The 23,346-nt window shown below is 39.5% G+C and overlaps 1 protein-coding gene across 33 annotated transcripts in view; it reads left to right on the top strand.

Moving 5' to 3' along the window:
* The window catches only part of ABLIM1 (actin binding LIM protein 1), a 216,647-nt gene that overhangs the window by 180,918 nt on the left and 12,383 nt on the right, over positions 1 to 23,346 (top strand). For 10 of the 33 annotated variants that reach the window (XM_077930268.1, XM_077930273.1, XM_077930270.1 and 7 more), the window contains 8 exons: positions 531 to 566; positions 1,369 to 1,498; positions 7,675 to 7,695; positions 10,265 to 10,369; positions 12,740 to 12,787; positions 17,567 to 17,713; positions 22,230 to 22,324; positions 22,419 to 22,515. In XM_077930268.1, coding sequence (XP_077786394.1) covers positions 531 to 566; positions 1,369 to 1,498; positions 7,675 to 7,695; positions 10,265 to 10,369; positions 12,740 to 12,787; positions 17,567 to 17,713; positions 22,230 to 22,324; positions 22,419 to 22,515 — 679 coding nt within the window. The remainder of the gene's footprint in view (positions 1 to 530; positions 567 to 1,368; positions 1,499 to 7,674; positions 7,696 to 10,264; positions 10,370 to 12,739; positions 12,788 to 17,566; positions 17,714 to 22,229; positions 22,325 to 22,418; positions 22,516 to 23,346) is intronic. The other 23 variants (XM_077930277.1, XM_077930262.1, XM_077930257.1 and 20 more) reach the window with 18 other exon arrangements.

Raw genomic sequence — 23,346 nt, 5'->3', positions numbered from 1 at the left:
GCAGTGCCATAGAATAATCTTTAGGAGTTTCCAATCAACTTTTTCATATTGTCACCTTGATAACGGAACAGTTTGGGGTCAGGTTACCTGAAAGACCACCTGACCCTGTATGAACCTGAAAGATCATTTAGATCAGCACTCTACAGGATATCATAGAGAAGGTAAACTGAAAACAGGCATTTTCTGCTCTTTCCCTTGCACATTGACGTGCCCTTCTCTTTGCCCTACATGAAGCATCACAGCAATTTCCCTTGATTGTCTTGTTAAAGGCATACTTTCTTTTCGGCAAACTTCCCCTAATCCATCAACTCAGGCCCTGTACCGCTGAATTTCTGTTTCTATGATGTAGTTTTATTGTTTTTACGCTGATTTGCATTGTTTGCACACAACGTTGAGGGTTTATTTGAATATTAAGTGTTTCAGAAATATTTTTAAATAAATAACACAACTGAAATGACAACTACTAATGGATTTGTGACACATTGGGAGTAATCCTCTATCTACAATTTCCTTTCTTCCATGTCTTGCAGTCTCCAAGGACACTCTCTCCAACTCCATCTGCAGAAGTAAGTTCAATGGAAGCTGTGCCCTGCATTGTACGATGGTGATGATAATAATATGTCTACCAGTAAAACAGTAGTATTGCTTGTTGCGTGCTGCCTTCTTGTAAGCTGCCATTCTGTGACTATGCAGTCCACTGTGCTGAATGCAATTCAGCAGCAAAATGCACATGGCATTTATTTAGCTTATTGCCCTCAATGCAATCTCATCTCATCTCATAATGGCAGGCTCAGGTTTTGCTTTAAAAAAATCAAAAGACTCAGGGGCAGTATGGTTACATAACTGGGACACTGAAATTTCAGAGGTCAAAGGTGAAGAAGTGAGCAGGGAGCAGGATCAGTAACTGCTGTTAAGTAGTGGAAACAAACTGAATAGTTGGATCTGGTTAGCAATGCAATCATATATGCAGGGTTCCTTCTATATGACAGTTGGGAATGAATGGAACAGACTATTCAACATCCTTACCAGGTAATATATAGCAAATCTTGGAAGGGTTAAGGTGAGGTAAGGTGACTTCAGGAGCTCCATCTTCATGCTAGTATGAAGCCTCTGGAATTTTTGGTGCTTCCATGTTCAGTGTTTCAATGATAGACTTTTTGGACAGGCTAATATTTTTTAAATGGCTCCCAACTCTCTTGAGTGTCAGCTCCCATGTTATAAGGGAAATGCTTTTTTATAACATCTAGTTTGTCTCCAACTGTCAAGGAACTGAAGCTGTGAGTTACTCTGGAAAAACATTTTAGCAGTATCTTAACCATTATAACCCTGAATATTATAATATATATGTAAAATATTTTCTTACCTCAGGGATATCAGGATCTTCGGGATCGGATGATACACCGGTCTACCAGCCAGGGGTCCATTGGTTCTCCTGTGTACAGTCGTCACAGCTACACTCCCACAATGTCACGTTCACCACAACATTTTCACAGACCTGGTAAGGCCCAATGTAGGCAAGTGGCCAAGCCACAGAATCTTAGCTTCTTTATGTCATAGAATTGCATAGAAAAGGAATCTGACACTTTAGTATTACATGACTTCTTGCATACGGTTTGGTTCCCTCCCCCTTCCTTTGCATTTTTTGATATTTTTAATTAAGCTGCCTAGAATCTATGCCAATTAGAGAAAAGCACACAATTTCCTGCAATGTGTCTTGTTGTTAGGGGGAATGTTTGAGTCTTAGGGTAAAGCTATTACTATTGGGAAATTAAATTGGTTGCTTATCCTTTCTTTTATAAGTGGCAAGTAATGTTGAATATCATGCTATTGGGACCTTTTTAATGAGTCCTTGGTTTCAGACTGTGGAATACTCCTGATAATCAAACCTCGCAGTCCACATGACCTCTCTGCTTTGATGTTGAAATGGAAGGCCATCTTTAAAAACAGGAAAATTCTTTATTTAAAATCTTAGTGTGAAGACAGACATAAAAAAAGTTTTGAAAGTTAAATGCAAATTCCACAGCCCTTCCTTCCTTCCTTCCTTCCTTCCTTCCTTCCTTCCTTCCTTCCTTCCTGCTTTCACATCTGAAATGTCCACTGTACACACCAGTGAATCAAATGCTGGCTCAGTTGTTAAGCTTGCCTCCGCACTTATGTCTTCCTTTAAAAAAACAACATTTAATTTGTGCCTTCTTAATTATTTTAAAGAAAACTTAAGTTTATAAAACATAAATCTCTTCTGAGTGTTTGAGGCAGGAAGAGATTTCTTGGTGGCATCACAGGGGCCAGCCCTGTGAATAGCTAAATATAGCCTCAAACTGGCAGAATTGTTCTTTTCAGAGCTTTATCCTGCTGAGGAAAGCTAACTATCAACTGGTCACTGTGAATATCTTTGCAGGTTAGCACCCACAGCTCTTAAAATATTGTGCCTGCATTCACCCCTAGCTAGCCATTAAGGTCTACAAATTGAAAACCAGTTCATCTGTTAAAGTTGCATGCACAAAACAGTGAAATTTCTACTTCAGAGATTTGCATTAAGCTGTATTTTTCTTTGAAGTCTTGCCTTTAAAACGTATGTCCCTAAATAAACTGCTCATGGGTAGCATTGTGAGCAAAATCTGGAAATTAAAATTGTTTAGCCTTACTCTGGAAATAATATGGAACCCCAAAACTAGGGTTTGGGATTCAGGTTAGGGAGAATTGCATAGCTACCTTATCCAAAAGCAGGTGAAGCAAATGTCTAGATGCATGTTTTTCACAAAGGAATTTATTAGTATCAAGTTTGAGTTCTTTCATATGATGATGGTAAGCTTAAAATGGTAAGCTTAAAATGTTGAAGAGGTTTTTCATTTAAAAGGCACAAATGAAATTTGGTTTATCATATAGCACTGACAAGATGATGATGAATTCTTCAAGATATACATGGTTGAGCCAACTGAATCTATTGGAATCTATGAAAAGGCTTCCCATTTCTGCTTCTTGTGATAATAGCTCCATATATGCTCCATATATGCAACTCCAGGCTTTCTTAAGAGTTTGACAGAGCACAATTGGCTAGTTGTTTTTATTTCTGTGGGAAATGATGATCCAAGATGGCATTGGCCTCATTCAGATATAATTCTCAACAATAATTAAGGACAAATGAATGAGCCACTCCTCTTTCCTTCTCTGGTATGGCCTCAAGGAAAAGATCAGAAGCTATCACTTCCATTTTTAACCACCTGCATTTTGGCATTAGGTGTACTTATCTGTCAGTATAATATAGTCAAAAGCAATAAAATATAGTTGTTAATCTCCAACTGATTCCATTTCAGGAAAGATCTATATGTGAATCTGTGAACATAATCTATGAACAGAATTTAGTATTTCAACACTTTTAATCCTGTAATTGTAACTAAGAATGGTACAGTGTTTCCTTTAAACCATGATTTAACTAACTTAAGAGTGTGAAATATGACAAGATGTAGGACATGCCATTTCCCAAAATCGTATTTGTGAGATTTATTAAGATTGAGACAATGATTCAGTTTGCTTTGCTGATATTTTGAATAGCTTTCTAACATTGTGTATTTAAATAAATGCAGGAAATAAAATGGTTTCTGAGAGCAGTTCAAATTACTGGGGAAACAACCAGTATTATATTTTGAAATGACTGGGAATTCCCCCCCCCAAAAAGTTGGACAAGGAACACCGTTATTCACACAATAGCAGATATTTGCAGATTTCTTGTAACCCCAGATCTTAAAATTTCCAGAATGATTTTGGAAGTGACCTAAAGGTACTTTTTGAAAATTCCCTCATTGATAAACCACATGAAAGACCACATTGATTAGAATATATATTCTATTCAAAAATGGCTCTCTTCCAGTATCTATATTATATTAAAAACTTTCATCATAAGGCCCCAAGGTGTTTCTGGTGTTCTTAGTGGAATGACTAAACTCTTCTTCCAGAATTTCTTAAAACAATTTTAAAAGGACTTTGTACTCCTGTTTTGGCATTGTTTGGTCAGGTTGTTACCCAGACAGCTGCTGCTTCTGAAACTCATTTGGGCTCAGGGTGTCTGATGCATGAATAATAGTTATTTTTTGCTATATAGAGAGGGTACTAATTTAAGCCTGGACTAAGGAAGTATCCAGTGGCAATCTTGAGTTTTCACCTTCTTCCTATGACTTTTCCTAATATTTGTGTAATCTTATTTCTTCCTAGTTTGTTTAGTGCTTTTCTCCCTCTGTTCTCTCCCCGCCTCCAGCCACTGGCCCTGCTTCTGTCTTATTTTGTGTTCTCTTTTCTTTGTTTCCATTTTGTCTTGCCTCACGATTTCTTGCCGCTGCAGAGCTGCAGTCTAACGGTGTGCAGCGGTTAGCCCACCTGCGCACTAGCAGTCCCATCTCCACCCACAATGACTCCCGCCCCTACTCCCCTTTCCGACACCACTTCATTCCCCATGTCAAAGGTAAGGAGACAGGCCATTCAAGCTAGTGTCAGACAGACTGGAGATTTATTAGCATTCAAGGAAAGCTAATAAGGCACATCTCCATCAAGTGGCTATCAGCTGTGTGACTCCCGGCATGCCTCAGACCTGCGTCATAATGACTGTGTTAGACCTGACATACCTTCTCCATCTTCGAGGAAGTATGTCCTTTCTAAGGGTATCCTTAGGTGAAGTGCTCCATTTCTTATGTTTTAGGAAAGTGTGGCTCTTTGAACAGCAAGGTGACAGAATTTTGCTGCCTTGGAAACGTAACTCTGGAATTGCCATAACTCTGAATCTCACTCTTCAAACACATTGGCATGTCCTACATTTTCTGTAAGGTCTCCAGTAGCACCTCTCCCCATGCTTCAACTTCCAACACAAATAACGCCATGTCTGTCGAGGTTCGCACAGACATTTTTCACTTACAATGCCTTCTAACATAGGCTTCTTCCCTCAAATCTAAGGCCAGATTCAGGTCATTTTACCAGCTCCTACACTGGCAAACCCCAGCGTTGAACTTATAGCGTATCTACACTGATTGGCAGTGGCTTTCTACAGTTTCAGACAGGAAGCTTACCTAACCCTACCTGGAAATGCCAGCAATTGATACTGGGAGTTATTGCAAGCAAAGCATGTGCCTCTACCACTGGGCAAACCACCATGAGAGGGTGCATTCATATAACATTTTTATTGTCTGGAGTGACATGGTAGAATCACTACTTATAGTCAAAAGCTAAGATTCATCTCTCTTAAAAACTATCTTCATAGTTTAGCTTGCTTTTCATACTGTCACACTATTTAACTCTTAAAATTCCCTACCTGTTCCAGGTAGCTTGCTCCATCTTCCTGCCAGTATATTGATCCTCCATGATGACCATCCTACCACTTTGTATACAAAAAAAGTATCAGGTGTTATAACGATTGTAATACAACAAAACCAAAACACCAAACCACCAGACCGGCTTGCAAATATAAAGGACAATTTTACTTAGTTCAACAAATTAGAGTGCAATGTGCATATCAAAGCCTGGAGATACTTATAGACATACAGTCAACTAGTGACACATCTCTGTCAATAATGTATATAGTAATAGTGTCATAGCACAGCTGAAACAAGCGAATCATTCTACAGTTAATTATCTACTGGAAGCGCAAAGTCCTGTAAGTGGGAATGGTTGCAAGAAAGGGTTCTTCACATGGCCATATGTAGATCTCCAGGCTTTGATATGCACATTGCGCTTTAATTTGTTGAACTAAGTAAAATTGTCCTTTATATTTGCAAGCCGGTTTGGTGTTTTGGTTTTGTTGTATCCTGCCACTTTGTCTACCCATTTTCCTCCCGGTATCCATCCCTCCTTGTTCCCAATGTGCCCTATATAATTTTCAACTCCTCCTGAATCACTCACTCAGGAGCTGATGTGAGCAGCAGTAGATTAGGTGAATTGCTAAAAGCCAGGAAGATTTATGCTCAAGTTATACTACATATTTCAGTGTCCTGAACTGAAGTAATATGGATGTTAAATAGATTGCATGATTTCCATGGGCCATTATCGGAAATGATAATAGTTCTTAACTTCCTCCTCTCTCCAGTAATAAGAGACACTTTGCAACCTTTTTGTTCCAGTTTGTTTTAATCCTCACCATAGCAAAACTCACTTCATCCTTTACACATGGGGTCCCTTAAAAACAGAGGCACAATTCATGTTTGCATGTACTTGATCCATAAACTCCAGTTCAACATTTCCATGCTGCAGACCTACTGTAACATCCTCCTCCTTTCTCAAGGCATTCCCATTCTCTCTCATAACACGGTAGAGCTAGTGGCTCCTTTACATTTCACATGGCAAACCTTCACTGAGGTTCAGCTCATAGTTACCAGTTTCTGAAATAAAGATTTTCATGTGTAACTCAAATTTGTGTCCTGCTTTGTCCATTCGAATGACAAAATCGGGAAAAACAGAAGGGCAATTAATTGTATCTTGTACAATAAAGATATGGGATATACTTCCATGCGAAAGTGCCAGCATGACTATGTGTGCATGTGCCTAGGGGTGATGTTTTGATATCTGCAGTCCACACTCAGCAATAGCTTAAGGCCATGCTGGGCTTCCCCACTTCTGCACAAAGTTAATGGTGCCAATTATGGAACCAGCACAGGCTCTGCTGTGTGCTCAGATGCCTTCACAATGTTCATACAGCATCTCCCAGGAAGAAAGGTGCTTCTCTTTCTAGGAGTTCTTCCCACGTACTTGTGATGCCAAACTGTGATATGAGAGTACAGGAAGCTACCATCCAGATGTGTGCTAAGGTGATTTGTGCTAGATTCTCAGCCATTTTAAATTGCAATTGGCAATATTGAATAAATCAGTAATTAAATGGACCTAAGGTAATGATTGTATATTAATCTGATTGTGACTTTCTGGAGGGGAGAGTTCATATTCTTTGAAAGTTTTGGCTTTGAAGCGTTTAGAAACTGCATGTTTCAAGTAGGGTAGATAGGTAAAAAACCCCTGCAGGAATGTATTTTGCTTTCATGGGGTTTGGATCACATACATTATATCAATCTCCCTTAAGATGACCCAGCAAGGTTGGTTAGTAATAAAACTTATTTGTTTTATTGTTTATTAACTTTGTATATTCCCTTCATTTGAAGATCTCATGAAAACACAAAATGCATAATAAAAACAAGAACAAAACTAAGCAATAACCCCCACTCCACCCCATCTCCCAAAATTGCCACTGCATTATAGGTATAGGGAGTTTCACAAGTAGGATGCGGAGAGAATTCAAATCCTTATATAACAACTGATTGTCAGTCACATGGGGGAGAAAAAAACCAGATGTGAGAAGGAAAAGCAGTAGACAGGAGCATGTGAGAGGGGAAGGGTTAAGATTTCCCTCTACAGCTGCAGTCTTAGTTATTACCTCTCCCCACATGCACCAGTTGACAATTTCTCTTAAAAATTATTGATAAGCTTATCTGCTGGATTGAGAACCAAAAAGTAGCACTGTGCTTCCCATGACTGCTTTCTGCACCCCCCCACCCTTTAATTACTTGTGCTTACATGGCCATATGTTTTCTCTCCTTTTTTTAGTTGAAAAATACCACCATGGTTCTCATGAACGCATTCAGCTCTATTCTCCCATTTGTTTTATCCTCATTTCTGTACATGACTTTTTTCCTTTTCTTTTCTCAGATGCGGCTCCATTCTACATAGGTATGCCATGTCTCAGCTCTCTTGTAACACCCCTCTCCAATACCCAGAGGGACTTTGTGTTGTTGTTCTTACCCATGTTCACTCCTTCTTTGCTGATGCTTCCTTCCTTCCAAGTGTCATTCTAACAGATACATTTTACTGCTTTAGCTAACAACATGTTAGGCACAATTCAGCTGCTCATATTGGCCTCTATTCACAGATGTGTAAATCTGTGGCTCAGTCTGTAGCACAGGGCTGTTTGACCAGAATATCAAGGGTCCTTTGTTCTTTCCATTTAACTTAATGCTTGTCAGTAGAGATTACTGTCACCCTTCAGCTTTCTGTAAATAGCATTTCAATGCAAATTTACTAGAGAGCCAAACAGAGCTTTAAAAAAAAGTGTGATGAAAAGCTGATAACCAATTCCTCTTTTAAAAAAAGTTTAATGTACATGTTTGTAGGATATTTCTAGCAGATTGAGAACCACATGATGGTGCATCCCAATTTTGAACTGTAAAATGTTGCCTTGAACAAACAAAGTTAGCATAGCATAAAAGCCACAAGGAGGCCACTTGAAGCCACATAGCAGCCACTCCATGAGGACTGGTTTCAATTGGCTGTTTTCTCTCCTCACCACTGCCACACATGCATGATGTATAGAAGAGCTGCCATGCAGAGACAGTTTCAAGTTGTTTGACTTGCTTTCACGTATGCACAATTAATTTCCCTCCAGCTCCTGAGAGCAAATAAAGAGATTACCATAACCCACTGTAAATACACCACATCTATTGATTTAATGTTTATTTTCTAATAAATACATATTCTAGAGAAAATATCTGTCTCTCTCCAAGCAGTCATTCACATTTTTTTAGCACTGATACTAACTGATCGCTAGTGTCTTTGAAAAGCCACATGTATGAGGATAGACATAAACTAAGTTCTTACTGATCCTGAGCTTTTGGGATGAGTTGAGTAATCTATGAACTGAATGAATTGGATTCCCTCCCTTCAGCATATTGATAACCCACCCCCAGGTTTTTAAAGGAACAGTTTGCACATCAGAAAACTGTATCAGAGAGTGCCACTCAATAGCAGACACAGGCCCTTTCCAGGGAGGCTCACCTGATGTTGACTCTATTACCTTATGGTGCCACTTGTAGACTGTTTTAGTTGCCTAGGCATTTTAGATATCATTTGAAGAATGGTTTTAATCTTGCTTAGCTCTTGTTAATCTACTTTTAATATTGGCTTCCGCTGTTACACTGGTTTTATAATTGCTGTATTTGTTTTAGTTGACTGTTTCTAATCCTCTTCATTTGTGAGCTTCTCTGAAGACCCTTTGGGTTGAAGAGCAGGCTAACAACATAGGACATATACATGGGATAAAGTGATTCAGAGTCCCGTTGACATAGTTCAAGCTTGAAAAGCTTGGACAGGTTTTATACGCTGTCCCTTCCATGCAAGCATAAAACACCTATGTGTGCAGCTGTATTGCACACAATTGGAGTTTATACGACAATGCATTGGTCTCCCTGTTGATTAGAAGGAATCTCCAGTCCAAACTTTCAGTCACTCACTTAATCACTATGTATCACTGGCTGTGCAGCTGGCATTGAAGGGAAAACATACTTTGACTGCTTCTGTTCATGAATGAAAATGTGGGAAAGTGTCAATAGAACAGCTCCCCATGTGCCCCCTCCCCGCCCTCTAGCAGTTGTTGGATTACAACTCCTGTCATCCCTGACAATTGGCCATGCTGCCCTGGTCTCACAGATAGGCCCATGTGGAGGGGAAGGCAGCCAGGTACATTTTTTCTGGACCTTTAGAGTGCTAAGCTGGCTAGGGGAGCCTGTCAGGGGCCTGCTGGACTTGCGCTGTTTGAGTTTAACTTTATTCTAACAAGACTCCAGCCCCTGGCCCCAGACAAGTTCTGTATGGACCTGCTGACAGGAGTTAGAGTTCAGCCTCATTGCGAGGGCCATAGGCTCATCATACCTACCATAAGATAATTTCCTGGAGATGAGATGAAAAACAAGACCCTAGAGAGAAAGGAGTGCAGTTATTTATGCTAGTTTGATCAATCAAAGAAAGAGCAAACCAGAATAATTAATCTGAAGCTTTTCTCCTTCTCGTACATGTATGATCATTTGAAATAAATGATTCTCTTCTAAGGGTGCAGATAATTTGACTTGGGGTTTGCCTAGCAATGACTTTGCCAAATGCCATGACTCTTCAACTGAAAGTGTGAACCCTGGCTGATATTAAATCATTACCACGTAACTTCCCATTCCGCTCCACGGCTTGTCCATTTAATTTGACTGCATTCTTCCTCACGCATGCTGTTGGAATGTACAAATGAGAGGATGCAAGTTGCCTGATTTCCAGCCTGATGTGAATGTCTCTCTTAGCACAGACTAGCAGTGCCTTCTAACGCTAGCCATATTTCCTGACTACCAACTATATATATTTTTTGTTTGTTTCCTCCCTGGTTTTCCTTTTCCACCGTCTTTTGGTTGGGTTTTTGAATTATGCCTGCTTCTTTACTGCTGTTTTTGTTTTTGTTTCTGTTTCCCCATTCTCCTCATTGGAGGCAATGAGCCGTCCAGCGGTCGGAACTCCCCTGCCCCTTACCGGCCAGACAGCCGCCCTCTAACACCAACTTACGCTCAGGCCCCTAAACATTTCCATGTTCCAGGTAGGAGCTGGCAATGTATGTCTTGGTGTCCTGTCATAGTGTAGACCAGTAGCCTTTGTAACCCTTGTCTTGTCTCCATTATCTCATGCTGTTTAGTTCGTTTGTTTTTTGGAGTATACCATGAACTGCTTTGAAATGCAGGGCTTGTTGGTTTTCTTTTGAGAGGAATTAGAAAAAGCTGGCTGCAGAAAGATTTAAGCGTTGAAATTAAATCTTTCTCTTAGAGATTTTGGAATAGGGAGGATACAATGTAGTTTGGTAAGAGCACCGTGTACATGGCCCAAGCCACTCCTTGGTAGCACCAAACACATCTTACTTTTTAGTTCCTGTTTTTCATGACTTTAAGAGGCAGGATTCAGGTTACAATCCTAAACAAAAATACTAGGAAGTCCGTCTAATGGAACTCAATGGGACCTGAGCAACCATACTTAGAATTGCACTGTCAAACACTTTGCATTTTTTGTGGCACAATGACTGTGCTTTCTGTTAAGAATAATATTGCTTAAACAGACTCATTGCATCTAGTTGTTATTGTGGCGCCCTCTGGTAGGCTTCATTTGGGGCCTTAAATCTGTAGATTCCTGTGTGAAGTAGTTCTCATTGATGTAAATTATTAATTTAACATTAAAGCTTCACATTATTTACTTTGCTTCTGTACACTTTTTACTGCTTGAGAAGGAGCCAGTGATACTGCTAGAAGTTCAGCCTTGTGTATATTACACTCTGCTTTTGTAGGATTGTCTGCTGCAAATGCTGCAGATAACCTGGTAGCCATTTTCTAGCAATGGCTGTGGCTTAATGTTTCTTGAGCAGTCTCAGTGAGCAATGGATATGTCATTATTTCAGTATTAAGCAAAACATTGAGTTGGGGTTAGTTTGTATCAAAGAACTCTTGTTCCAATGTATTTTGAGGAGATAAAGAATTATGGCCCCACTCTCTTCTGTGTCAATTAGAGTTGTTTCTCTGGAAGTAATAGAGACCTGCCTGTCTGGCTGAAAATTTTGGCCACACACTTAGGAGCTACTGCTGCTGATATAACATCTGCCTTCATGGTCATGGATCTCCAAGACATTCTTAAGAGATTACACACATATTGTAACTGCTTAACATACAGAGAAGGTATAGTGGAGGGTGGGGAATGTGGAGCTGAACCAACAGCATAACCCTTTTTATGGTTTAGAGTTGGACCATTACTGATATATTCTAGCCATTAATTAGCTGCTACACATCTAAGAGGGATAGCTTGCATTAAACATATCTTGCCACTACGAGGCTGCAATCCCACCGAAAACAGTGGCACTACTGAGTAAACATGCATAGGATCAGGCTACAATATAGCATTCCGTTTTCTTTGTCTACTGAGTTACCCTAGATAAGTCTTTTTTTAAAAAAAAACCCAACCCAAAGAACATGGCTTTTGGGTTATTTATTTTTGACTCTACCTCAAGCTTTCTAAGAATCCTCTCTCCATTTTGTTTGTGTTGTCATATTAATTTTCAGTGTCTGTGCATTTTATATTTAAGAGGAAAATGAACTTTTCCTTGAGAGTATATCCAAGCATGTATTTAAAAAGAAAAAAGAAAACATTCTGTACTATTTAAGTCATTGCTAGAGAAATACTGTATTTCCAGGCTCTATGCCATAAAATGCTTCTGAATATGAACATATGTGATTGGTGGTGTGAGTTGGTTGTACCACCAAACCAATAAGTGTGGTAAGAAACATTGCAGAGGCTCAATAGAATCACGGAGAATATGGCTGCATTTCAAAACGGCAGATTTACACTGCAATCCTTCACACATCTACCTGAAAGCAAGTCCCACTGTTCTCAATGAGACTTACTTATGAGTAGGCATACATAGGATTGCACTGAATGAAACATGTTCTGAAGCCTTGACTGTAAATGTACATCATTGCTATTTGTGATGTCTGTGGTTGGAGGAGAAATTGAGCTGCTGTTGCACAATTTCCCAGTAGTCATTTGGGGGCTATTTTCCGCCAGAATGCTCCTGTCTCCACCCCTGGCATATCTCTTTTGGTTGCACCTCCTGTGAAATGTTTATCCCACTAACAATCTACTAAGACATTAAACTGAATGGCCCATGCCTTTAGGTACATCACCATGTTGCCAACTCTATATGTCAAAGATTTCATGTCATCTGTCTGTGATATTTTCCCATCTGTTTTTGTGTTTTGTTTTCATCAGATACTTCTCTCTTTTATGTGATACTGAAATTAGTTTCCTGGATACTTGTGCCAAGTCCTCGGTTTGGAATACCTGTCAATTTAGTGTTGGATTTCTTCCCTCTTTCCCAGCATTAATTGAAGATGTCCAAGTAGTCTCATGTTTCTGCTTTTTATTTTTACAGATCAAGGCATCAATATTTATAGAAAACCTCCTATCTACAAACAGCATGGTAAACCTTATTCTTTCTGTTTTCAAAGTGGGACAATCTTAATATATTAAATAGCTGCATGACTGAATTGTTGACTTATTTTGTCTTCGTGTTAACTTTTTGTAACATTAGCAGATTATTGCCTGCTTTATCACCTTTTATGTTTCATTTTTTCTGATGTAAACAGAGGGTGTTTGAAAGGCAGAAAGAGACAGTAAACTCTCATCTTACATGTGTTTGGCAGCAGGCTGGGTGAAATTGTGCAACTCCCAAGCAAGGCACAGGGTAACACAAGCAGACCTGGCACAAAATGTGCTTTTAAACTCTTGGTCTTGCTTGCTGGGCAAGGCCTACTCATTGCGCCGGCTCTGGGAGTGCTGCAGATACACTAGCCGCAGGGTAGCGCCACGGTTTGACTATATGCAATTTTCACACATATGCATAATGCTTGGAACCAAACCCGTGTAAGATGAAGGGTTACTTTACACTGTATGCCTCACTGCTTTGAATGCCGTTTTCCAGAATATGATAATCCATCACGGCTACTTTGTTATGTAGTACCCTGCTTGCAAACAGGAATAGTACATGTCTTATTGGCCTTTATTTCAGTCATATAAGCTGCAGTCATGTAGGGTTGTTTTACAGCTAGCAGGCCAGCATTCCACATGCAAATTTGCTTAAAGATATTGCACTAATATATCTGGAAATATTGAAAGCAACAGATCTCTTGTAAACTGTCATAACTAGCTAAAAAACTCTGACAGGAACAGTTAAGTTTTTAAATCAGTTTTCCTGTCCAGTGGAATACCCACTTTAATAATATGAGAAATGATGGGGAAAGTCACTTGACCAAGGCATGGTCCCAATGAATACTGAAAGAGCATAATCCAACAAGCACGCTCATCTCTCTCACGACCCTCATTCATTTTATTGATGCTGGCATGGGAGCAAGCTTGGTCTCCATTGTGTATTGCTGTGCTCGACTGAGCTTAAAATGAGGTAGAACTGACAAGAATCTGTTTTTGAGTGCAGGGGCAAAGCAGTAGAATGTCTGTAGTAACTACAGAGTGTCTTTCAACATGTGCCCAATGTTGAACGCTCCGAGTAAAAAACGAATAGTGTGTCTTCATAGCAGGGTTATTCCTCAGCGGTTATGCACTGACAATGGAGCATTCACAATTATCAATTCACAATTTCTTTTTAACAGCAAAGGTCACATTGCAGTATTTTCTGAGGGAATTTCAGTAGTCTTTGGAGATCTGGCTACGAAAATACATTTTTCACAGTATCTAGAAAGAAACTAATTATAATTATAGCTTTTAGGTAAAGACATGGAAACAGAAATAGTAGGAAGATCAGGGGTGGCTGAGGGATGCAAAAGTTTTAGATTGCTTGAGGGCTGATGGTTATTATGGGGTGGCATTTGTATTATTATTATTATTATTATTATTATTTAATTTTTAATCATGCCATTTAATTTTTTTCTTCACATCATTTTTATTTCTCTATGATTTTTATTGTGTCTACTCACCTCCCATTAACATGTGAATGTTTTTGCCACTGACCTCATCAATTCTAATACGTAAGTACTGTTGGAAGGCATGTTTTTGTAATTCCCTGAGCAATGAGCCAAGATAGCTGCTCCTTATCCATTAAAGGCAGGGATGGGAAACCTCTGATCTGGGCATCAAATGAGACTTCTCTTCTGGCCCTCAGGACTCTCCACAAGCTACACACCCTCCTCAGTCACCCACCCCTGCTCCCCAGCCACACCATTCTAGGACTGATCTTGGCTGGCTGGAATGTGTCCCTTGCTTGCCTGGGTGGAGGATAGAAAGGGGTATATTCAGTATGTTTAGAAACTGACCTACTGTAAAAAGGTTAAATCTACATTCATTGCTCTGCCCACTTTTGCCTGTGAGCCCCCCACCCTTGGGAGGCTGCCTAGAAGGGAATGTGCCCTCAGTCCGAAAAAGGTTCTTCACTTCTGCATTAAGACTTCACAGTTTTTCAGGAACTTTTCTTGTTCATAAGCCCCCTTTGAAATGAAAGAGAGCTGCTAGTCTGCACAGGATGAAACTCTTGTGCAGCTTTCATTTGTTTCACTTAAGCCTGTGCACAAGATATTTCCAGTTAGTTACATCTCTTATGAACAATTTTTATTATATTTCAAAATAGTAAGGGGGCTTCTGCAAGTAAACATCTTTTGTTTCTTGTTTGCTCTTCCCTAAAAATTCTACATTTTATTATAACTTGCAAACTTTAAAAAGTTAGTATTCTTTCACTCTACTTTCTCTTCTTCTGGAGAATGAATCTAGTTAAGGTTTTAACTATGTACTGTAGTAGCATCTGATAAAGACTTTCCCTTCCATCATGCGTGACTAAATAGTTGCAGGACTTTCATTTAAAAATGTACTTTAAGAAATGTTAACAAAGTCTTAAAATATCATGGAGTTGCAGTCTAAGGCTGAGATGGCCATGGTTTAGGGGAAAGGGTCTTAAGGGTCAAATTGAGAACCGTTCAGGGCCTGATTAGGTCCATTGGCTGGTGGTTTCCCACCTCTCCTCTAAGTGATCACAGGTAAAATGGCCAAATTCATTTGAACGGAGCATTAAAACATTGAAGTATATTTATGTAATATGCAGATGGACAATCAATATCTGGATTTACCCTTTCTCTTCTTATGCAAGCATGGCCCTGTATAACTTTCTAACATTTTCTGATACAGGCCTCGGTTTTAGCTAAGTTTGTGACATCTGAAAATACCCTTTGGAGGCTTTCAGAAACACAAACCTTAAAATAGTAAAGACACAAAATATATCTTGGGAAATAGTTTTTTCTAGTTCACATTCTTTTCTATCTTTTTTTAGTTGCTTCATACACAGTGGAATCAGCCTAACATTTGGTTATTGAAAACAGCAAAGGGTGAAACTACACTGTCATTTTGTATATGTAAAACTCTGCCCTGAGGTGATGTTTTTTCTTTGTTCTTTACTGGCATTAAATCTGCCTTCTTCTTTTCAAATATACATGGATCTTAAGAACAGTTGCATGCATCTCATGGCGATGTTCCCTCATACATAATGATAGTATAATTTCACCCTAAGTGAATTGCCAGGATAAATATTACACTATTACTATACCTTGCTTTGGGATCAATTTCACATGGTGATGACAATGCTCTGAAGTAAACATCAAGGATGCTTAATAAGAGCTTTAACCAAAATAAAATGAAGCTAATTATTATGTAGCAGTTACCCAGCTACTGATTGGGACTGATGAAAAAGTATTTATTTAATGAATGTGTTAAGGAAATGTAGAAAGTTTACAGTTATTAATACACAGCAAATTTCATTCCCATTGGAGAAATTTTGTAAAATGTCATGAGATTACATCCAGTAGAACACTACTAAAATATCCCTGGCTTCTTGCCTTACATGGAAATCAAGAGGCACACTGAACTCTTCTTTTTATTAACAGCAGTTGATTTAAAAAAGAGAGACTGCCATATAATGCTTCTGTGGTTCCAATGGACTTGCTTTGTAAATCCATTCTAAAGCTGTGCACAAACCTAGGATTATTGAAATGATAGTGCCACTCTGGAAATATACTTGTGTTCTATTCAAACAAAACAATTTTCTCTCCCAGATCAAGCTCAGGAAAACTGGTCCCGTGAAATTTTGCAGAAGTTGGCTGTACATAGAGCTAATTAGCAGACACTTGTGATGTCACAAACCCACCTCCATTGACCTGGGAACAATTTTGCAACTTCTTAAAAAAAAGCAGCCTGAGGCAACTAAAGAGCATTTGAATCAGACATCTTGGCCTTCCAGATGTTGTTGAAATCCAGCACCTTACACTCCCTGACCATGCTGTCTGTCGTTTATGGTGGTTGGAGTTCAACAACAACTGAAAGGCCACGGGTTCCCTGTTTTAAATGATTAAGTGTGCATCCCATATGCCTCCCTGAAGCATTTGGAATAGGCAAGATAGCTGAAGTCAAGCTTTTGGATGACTTGCTTGTCTGTTATTTACATTGTAAAGGTGGGAGGAAGCCAGGCTCACTCCATTACAGAACTCCACTGTAACTTCTGATTTAATGCTGCGATTGTATGCATCCTTCAAATGCGCTGTTCTCATGAAACTTGGGGTTTTCTTGCAGAAATTAGAACTTAAAATTTGGCCACAATATGTTAATAGGAGTATTATATCAGGGCTTCTCCAGACTGGTGTTTTATTTGTGTGTGTGTGTTCCACCGTGGGTGGGTGGAGGCACATGGTGTCTTACACTTGTCATTGACATAGTAATAGTGCGTTAGTGGCAGATTTATCCTGAACCATCCACCTGTCTTTCAGCTTTATTTACATTCTGTGATGCTTCCCCAGTGTTACTGCATTATTGCCCTCTGGAGGGGCATTTTCTGTGCTATTGCCGAACAAAAGCAGGACAACCACCGCTGCCACTCCCAGAATATTTGTGCTGTAAGAAATTACAGGACTTCAACAAGAAGCTACAAAACATGCACCAATTGGATACAGGGCAGTTTGACTGCCCCGAAACTTTTGCAGTCACAAACTGTATTGAAAGAGTGATTGTATAAAACTGCCCCAACACCACCAAGAATGCACAATAAAAAGGATGTCTGGAGGGGCCCTCACTTGCTGAATAAGGAGATGAAATAATAGTGCTTATAGTGTTAACTATTTCAATTGTAAGAGAGCACGAAGTAGAAAAGAACCATATAGCCTTGATGGAGCAACTTAATCTGATAGCTTAAGTTCCCCTGATTGCCATCTAGATGCAGCTGCCCTGGCAGCCCAGAACAAGTCTTCCGATGATATCATCAAGTCCTCCAAGTTCCCAGCAGCCCACGCTCCAGCACCCAACGAGATTCCAAAGATTGAGACAGAATACTGGCCAGGTCCACCCGCACATGTGGCTGTAGGTATGGAACAACAAGTGACAAAAAGTGTAAACCCCACCCCCAGCTTTCTACTAACCTATAAATAAATTTAGACTAATATTAATTAGTGTGTGATACAGGGACATTGAATTCATTTGCACCTGATCCTTAAGAGTCTTGTGGGTGCTACACTATATAATGTGAAAAGATGGGGAGAGGGGTTTCCCTGGAAAACCCTGTAGTTTGGAATGTATAACCTCAGACTCTGGGATTTCTAATCCGCGGAGTCTACATTCCATTGAAGTGCACACTCCCAGGTTTTCCTGCGTTTCCTTCTCATTTGGACCCCTCCCATGCATGCCTAACACAGAACCTCTAAGCTTTGCTTTAAAGTATCTAGAGTTCATAAAGACATTTAGGGTTTATCACAAGAGCTTTATGAAGGGAGATTTTTTCCCCATGTGTACATGCTGTTCCTCCGATTTCCCCCTTTTAAGAGCTTTCGGCCCCCGAAATCACAATGCACTTTTTGAATTCAGAGAGTTTAAACAGGAAGTTGAGGTTTCTGTGGGAAACTTTTTGAGAAGCAAAGTGAGGATTTGGATATTTCTCCTTAGTTTCTAGTCAAAAATATTATCATTTCTTTATGAATATGTTTATATGCTGCTATATCATAAAAATCAAGTGCGGTTTCGACCACAGTATCTATATACAATAAAATTTTGTAAAAACTTAAAATCAGAGACCATCACCTATTATTGAAATGTGTTTTCTTAATTGCCTGCATAAGCTTGGCAGCATGGGAAAGTTTTCAGCAGGCATTTAAAGGTTAAAACAAAAGGTGCCTGCTGAGGAATGTGTCCAAGGAATTGGTCTACAGGGGCAGAGTTAAGAGATTACAAATAACATTGTCTTCATAATCTCATTCAAATCAATATGTTAAATTGACTGCTGCAATGAAGCCTGACTTGTTTAAGGATTTTCTTACTTCAACACATTTTCACTGTATCTAATTAGGATAGGAAACCAAAGATACAGACAGGGTGAGTCATATTATTTGAAAACCTGAGGCAAGCACATTTGGCAGCAGGTGCTGGGGGACATACTCTGCGATCAGGCATACACATCATCCTGAGCTGGTGCCCAGGCATTGGCACCACGCTGCTGCTGAATTGCAATGTTTGTTTGACCAGGCAGTGAGCAGGTGCCAGGTGGCACAGTGCATGAGTGAGGCAAGGTGTTTGAGGTCATAGCTGTGGGGCCACATAGCCTGTCCTGCACCTCCTAAGGTAACCTCCTGCCCTTAGCTGCAATGGAAGATGTTATCCTGTTGCCAGTGTTGGAGCAAGAGTCAGTTGCCAGTCCTATGGACTTCTGTTCATGGAACTCAGTGAGGGGACATGGGTCCATCATCTCAGGCTGCAAAATGTCCTTAAAGTTCTTGATTTCAATACATAGCACAAGCAGACTTCCAAATAAATGAAGTTAAAAGTGGCCTACTATTAGCATCATATTTGTGCCTTAAGATATTAATTTTATCTTCCATGCTTTTTTCATTTTTTAAAAACACTTTTTTTGTTAAAACCCAATATGTATCATGTCATATTATCTGTCCACATGATTATTTAAATACAGTAACTGTTGGTTACCTGTTAACGGTTGGTTGCATACAAAAACCTGATTCTCATGTTAGCTGGGGAACTCAGTGTGAGGTGATTTTACAACATCACATCAATGTTACCGCTTTTTTGTCAGCATTGTGTGATCATGTCAGCATAAAGAGTTTTTTGCAATGCCAGCTTTATGGAGGGGGAGGAAATCTCACAGTGGTGATTTTCCTTTCAAAATTATTGTATGACTGCACCCTAAGTATATTATTAAAATTAATATTAAATGACTGGGTAACAAATTCCAGATATACTGTGACACAGATGAGAATGAGGGCTTGTTTGCCATGGGTCATAGTAAGCATTAGCTCTGACTATAATAGGGTGTATGAAGCCAGCTTACTCACCATATGAAATGGCCATAGCTAAAATCATCTCATACTGACTTCACCAAATCCAGAAGGCACAGGTGAATTGGACCTACAGCAGGCATTTGGGGATCTCTAAAGAAAATAATTTATTCTTCTAACATGGAATGTGGTCAGCTTTATAAGAAACTGGAAACAGTTATCTTACATTTTGGAATGTGTTAGCAACGTCTGCTAAAGGTTCAAAATGCAGAACGACACAGGGACAGCAGAGATTTCATAGGGTGTGTGTTTTTGTGTGTGTGCGTGCTTTGAGCAAGGAAAAGTGACTTCAGGAGCTGGCTGCTTTCAGCAAGCAGTAGTGGCAGGAGAGAAGAGGGTGCCTAATCTTACTCCTGTGTACCATTTTCCCACTGCAATGCTTCTCCCTGCAAACTGGGCTCCAGACTCATGCTTGTGAGAAGACAGAGAAAAAAATATGCATCTAGAACAGTGTTTGGGGAAAAGCAGCCTGGGAAACAGGAACTTGCAGCAGAAAAATGGCAGGCAGGAGGGTTTATGTACACTCTTGAAGCCGTTTCTGCTTCTTAAAATCATCCTTTGATATTTAAATGCATGTATATGCATGTAATATCTAGCTAAGCTCATGGTTCTGTACTCACTGTCATGATACATTAGGTGTGGGGAACCTTTGGCTCTCCAGATGTTACTAAACCACAACTGCCATCAGCCCCAGCAAGCATGGCCACTGGCCAAGGATGTTGGGAGCAACACCTGGAGAGCCAATGGTTCACCACATCTGCTTTATACACCATTGTCCCCGTGTCCATTTTGCTTGTATATCTTACCCTTCCTATTCACCTGAACCTGAAATGTTATTTATCTTAAATGTAGTTCTTCTAATTGGCAGAGTGCTTCACACTACAGCCTTGTAAGCTGGGTCAATATTATGTATGTTTCACAGAAGAAGAAAAACTTCATAGCACAGTCTTCGCCATTCTGCTCAGAAATAAGTCCCACTGAGTTCAGTGAGACTTAAACCCAAGTGAATGTGTATATGATTACAGCCTGAAATAATGTCCAGGGTTTCTAGATTCAAGACCAAATGTTTATCCAACCACTATTATTGATTATTTCTTACATCTTTTCAAAACTTTAAAAAAGTCCTTAACCATTGATTCAGGGCTTTTGTTGTTTTCTTGCAATAGTATATTATATACCTCTCCTTGGTGAACCTGTGGAGAGTGCAAGAGAGAGAGAGAAAGAGAAATTCTAAAACTTTAGCTATGCCTACTTCATACATAGAGTTGTGGGAATAAAATGCAGAGGGGAAGAACCATGTACTCCACTTTGAGCTCAGTGAAGGAAAGGTGGGTTATAAATGTAATAATAACAACATATATCACTAAAAACATGGGCCAAATCTCAGCTTCCCATTGGTAACTAGAAATGGAGTTGCTCAAATCTTTCATCCTAAAGCTTTTATTAAAGGGGCCTACCTAATTCCCAAGTTCTTTATGATATTATTCCCTGTAGTTACAACTGACAAAGTTTTAATTTACTTAATGGAGTTGGATGTAGAGGTGCTCTTTAGAAAGTGGAAGTCCCCTTATATAAGTATAAGGACTATTTTGAACATAGCACAAGATGCTTATTGTGAGAGCTGAAATCCAATGGTACACTTCTGTAACACAAGTTCTTTCACAAACTTCAAGATGCATGCTTATGCAAGTCCAAGTTGTGCAAAGTCTTCCTCTAGCTATTGTACAAAAGTTTTGGGGACAGAATTCTGCCAGAACTTTTTCTACTGGTGCCTCAGGATCCAGCCCACAATGTGTACGAGATTCACTTACCACTTGAAAAAATTACCGTATTTTTTGCCCTATAGAACGCACTTTTCCCCCTCCAAAAATGAAGTGGAAATCTGTGTGCGTCCTATGGGGCAAATGCAGGCTTTCGCTGAAGCTTGGAGAGCAAGAGGGGTCTCTCTCCAGGCTTCAGGAAGCTATCAGCAAGCCTGGGGATAATAATTTTTTTTTCTTTATTTCCCCCCCCAAAAAACTAGATGCGTCCTATGGGCCGGTGCGTCCTATAGGGTGAAAAATACGGTAGCTAAAACGTGCAAAATTACTATTTAGAAAATTGAAGCCCTGGGCCAAATTAGCTCTGCCATGGCCTCTCAATTAGGAACACGGAGGAGAAAGATACAAGCAATGGTTGTATTGATGGGACTTTACCAAATATCTGTTTTCAGGAGTTTGGCTGTCGGCACTCAGTTTTCCTCAATATGGCCCTCTAGTAAAATGAGTGAACCCACAGTATTTACAGTATATGTCACACTTAGGAGGTAACAAAAATTTGGGTTCTACACAGAAGGCAACAGAGTTAAACTGGAGATAAGTATATCATGGCTATTTCTGAAACAAAATTGATAGAACATCTGGCTATGTGTTTAGTGGAGTTTAGTTTTGTTATTCAGCAAGCAAATTTTATTTGGCAGGCCTAAGGAGACATGGGTAATGGTTGTCAATCCTTGTGTACAGTTGTGCAAGAAGCTCTCTTTGTGCTGTGGTTTTGTGGAAGTAGGTTCTGACATGCGCCGCAGATCCACTGGCAGAGATGAAGATCTTGAGGAGCTTCAGAGACGTCGGCAGCTACAGGAGGAACAACTGATGAAGGTGGTTATGATATTGATGTGAATCACTCATCTGTGCCAATTGAACTGGATGTTTTCAATAGCTTACGTACAATTTTTAATTCCCATTTTTGCAGCTCAACTCAGGTCTGGGACAATTGATATTAAAAGAAGAAATGGAGAAGGAAAGGTCTTCGCTTCCCAGCAGCCGTTATGACTCTCCAGTTAATTCATGTAAGCAAAAAGCATACATGGGTGGTCTATGGGAAATGATGGATTAGGCTGCCTAAAATAAAACCAGTTTTTTCATCTATTCTACGAAAAGATGTTGATCAGTGAAGCTGTTTTTATCACTCCTGTGTTCACCGTCTGCCGTTTTATCGCTGGCTGTTTTTCACAATACATTCTCAGAATGCCTTGTGCAAGAATTGAGGTTTCCCGATTCCAGATCCTTGGCACATCTTAAATAAATCAAATGAGGAAATGGCTGGGGAGTAAATATATTCCCAGATTACAGAGGAAATATCATGATGTTGTTTGAAAGACTGCTGATCCATGAGATCAGAATTTTTATGAACAGTACGATAATTGTTGGTGCTGATTTCTTGGGAAAGCTTCCCTTGCTTTGGTCTGTAAAGAAACAGAAAAATATTAGTGGTATGTTGCTTACTCCAATTAATCTTCAACTAGTTCTCAAATTAGAAATAAAAAATGATGTGGTTGGCAGTAACTTAAACGAGTTTTTTAAAAAACAGCCTTGTATAGAGCCTGAAGTTTGATGACTAATTCTGATTATTATTCTTTTTTTTAAAAAAAAAAAACTCGTTTGCATCAAGATTTAAAAAGCAACAGCATTTAATTTAGAAAACAAATACTGAGTTGCACATTTTACAACAAGCATCTTTTATGAGATTATGATTGCTTACTTGCCTAAATGAATAACATGTAAAATGTAGATTACTGCTGAGGTCATGGCAATATTAGTGTTCCTGAAAAGCCAACAAGCTAGGCCAGGAAATCATGTTTAAAAAGTGGCATACACCTTGTTGATATTTATGCTTCTCA

The sequence above is a fragment of the Podarcis muralis genome, chromosome 6 (assembly GCF_964188315.1).
Source record: "Podarcis muralis chromosome 6, rPodMur119.hap1.1, whole genome shotgun sequence".
NCBI classification, from domain to species: domain Eukaryota; kingdom Metazoa; phylum Chordata; class Lepidosauria; order Squamata; family Lacertidae; genus Podarcis; species Podarcis muralis.
The sequence above is the reverse complement of the archived record's forward strand: the minus strand, read 5'-3'. Positions and strand labels throughout refer to the sequence as shown.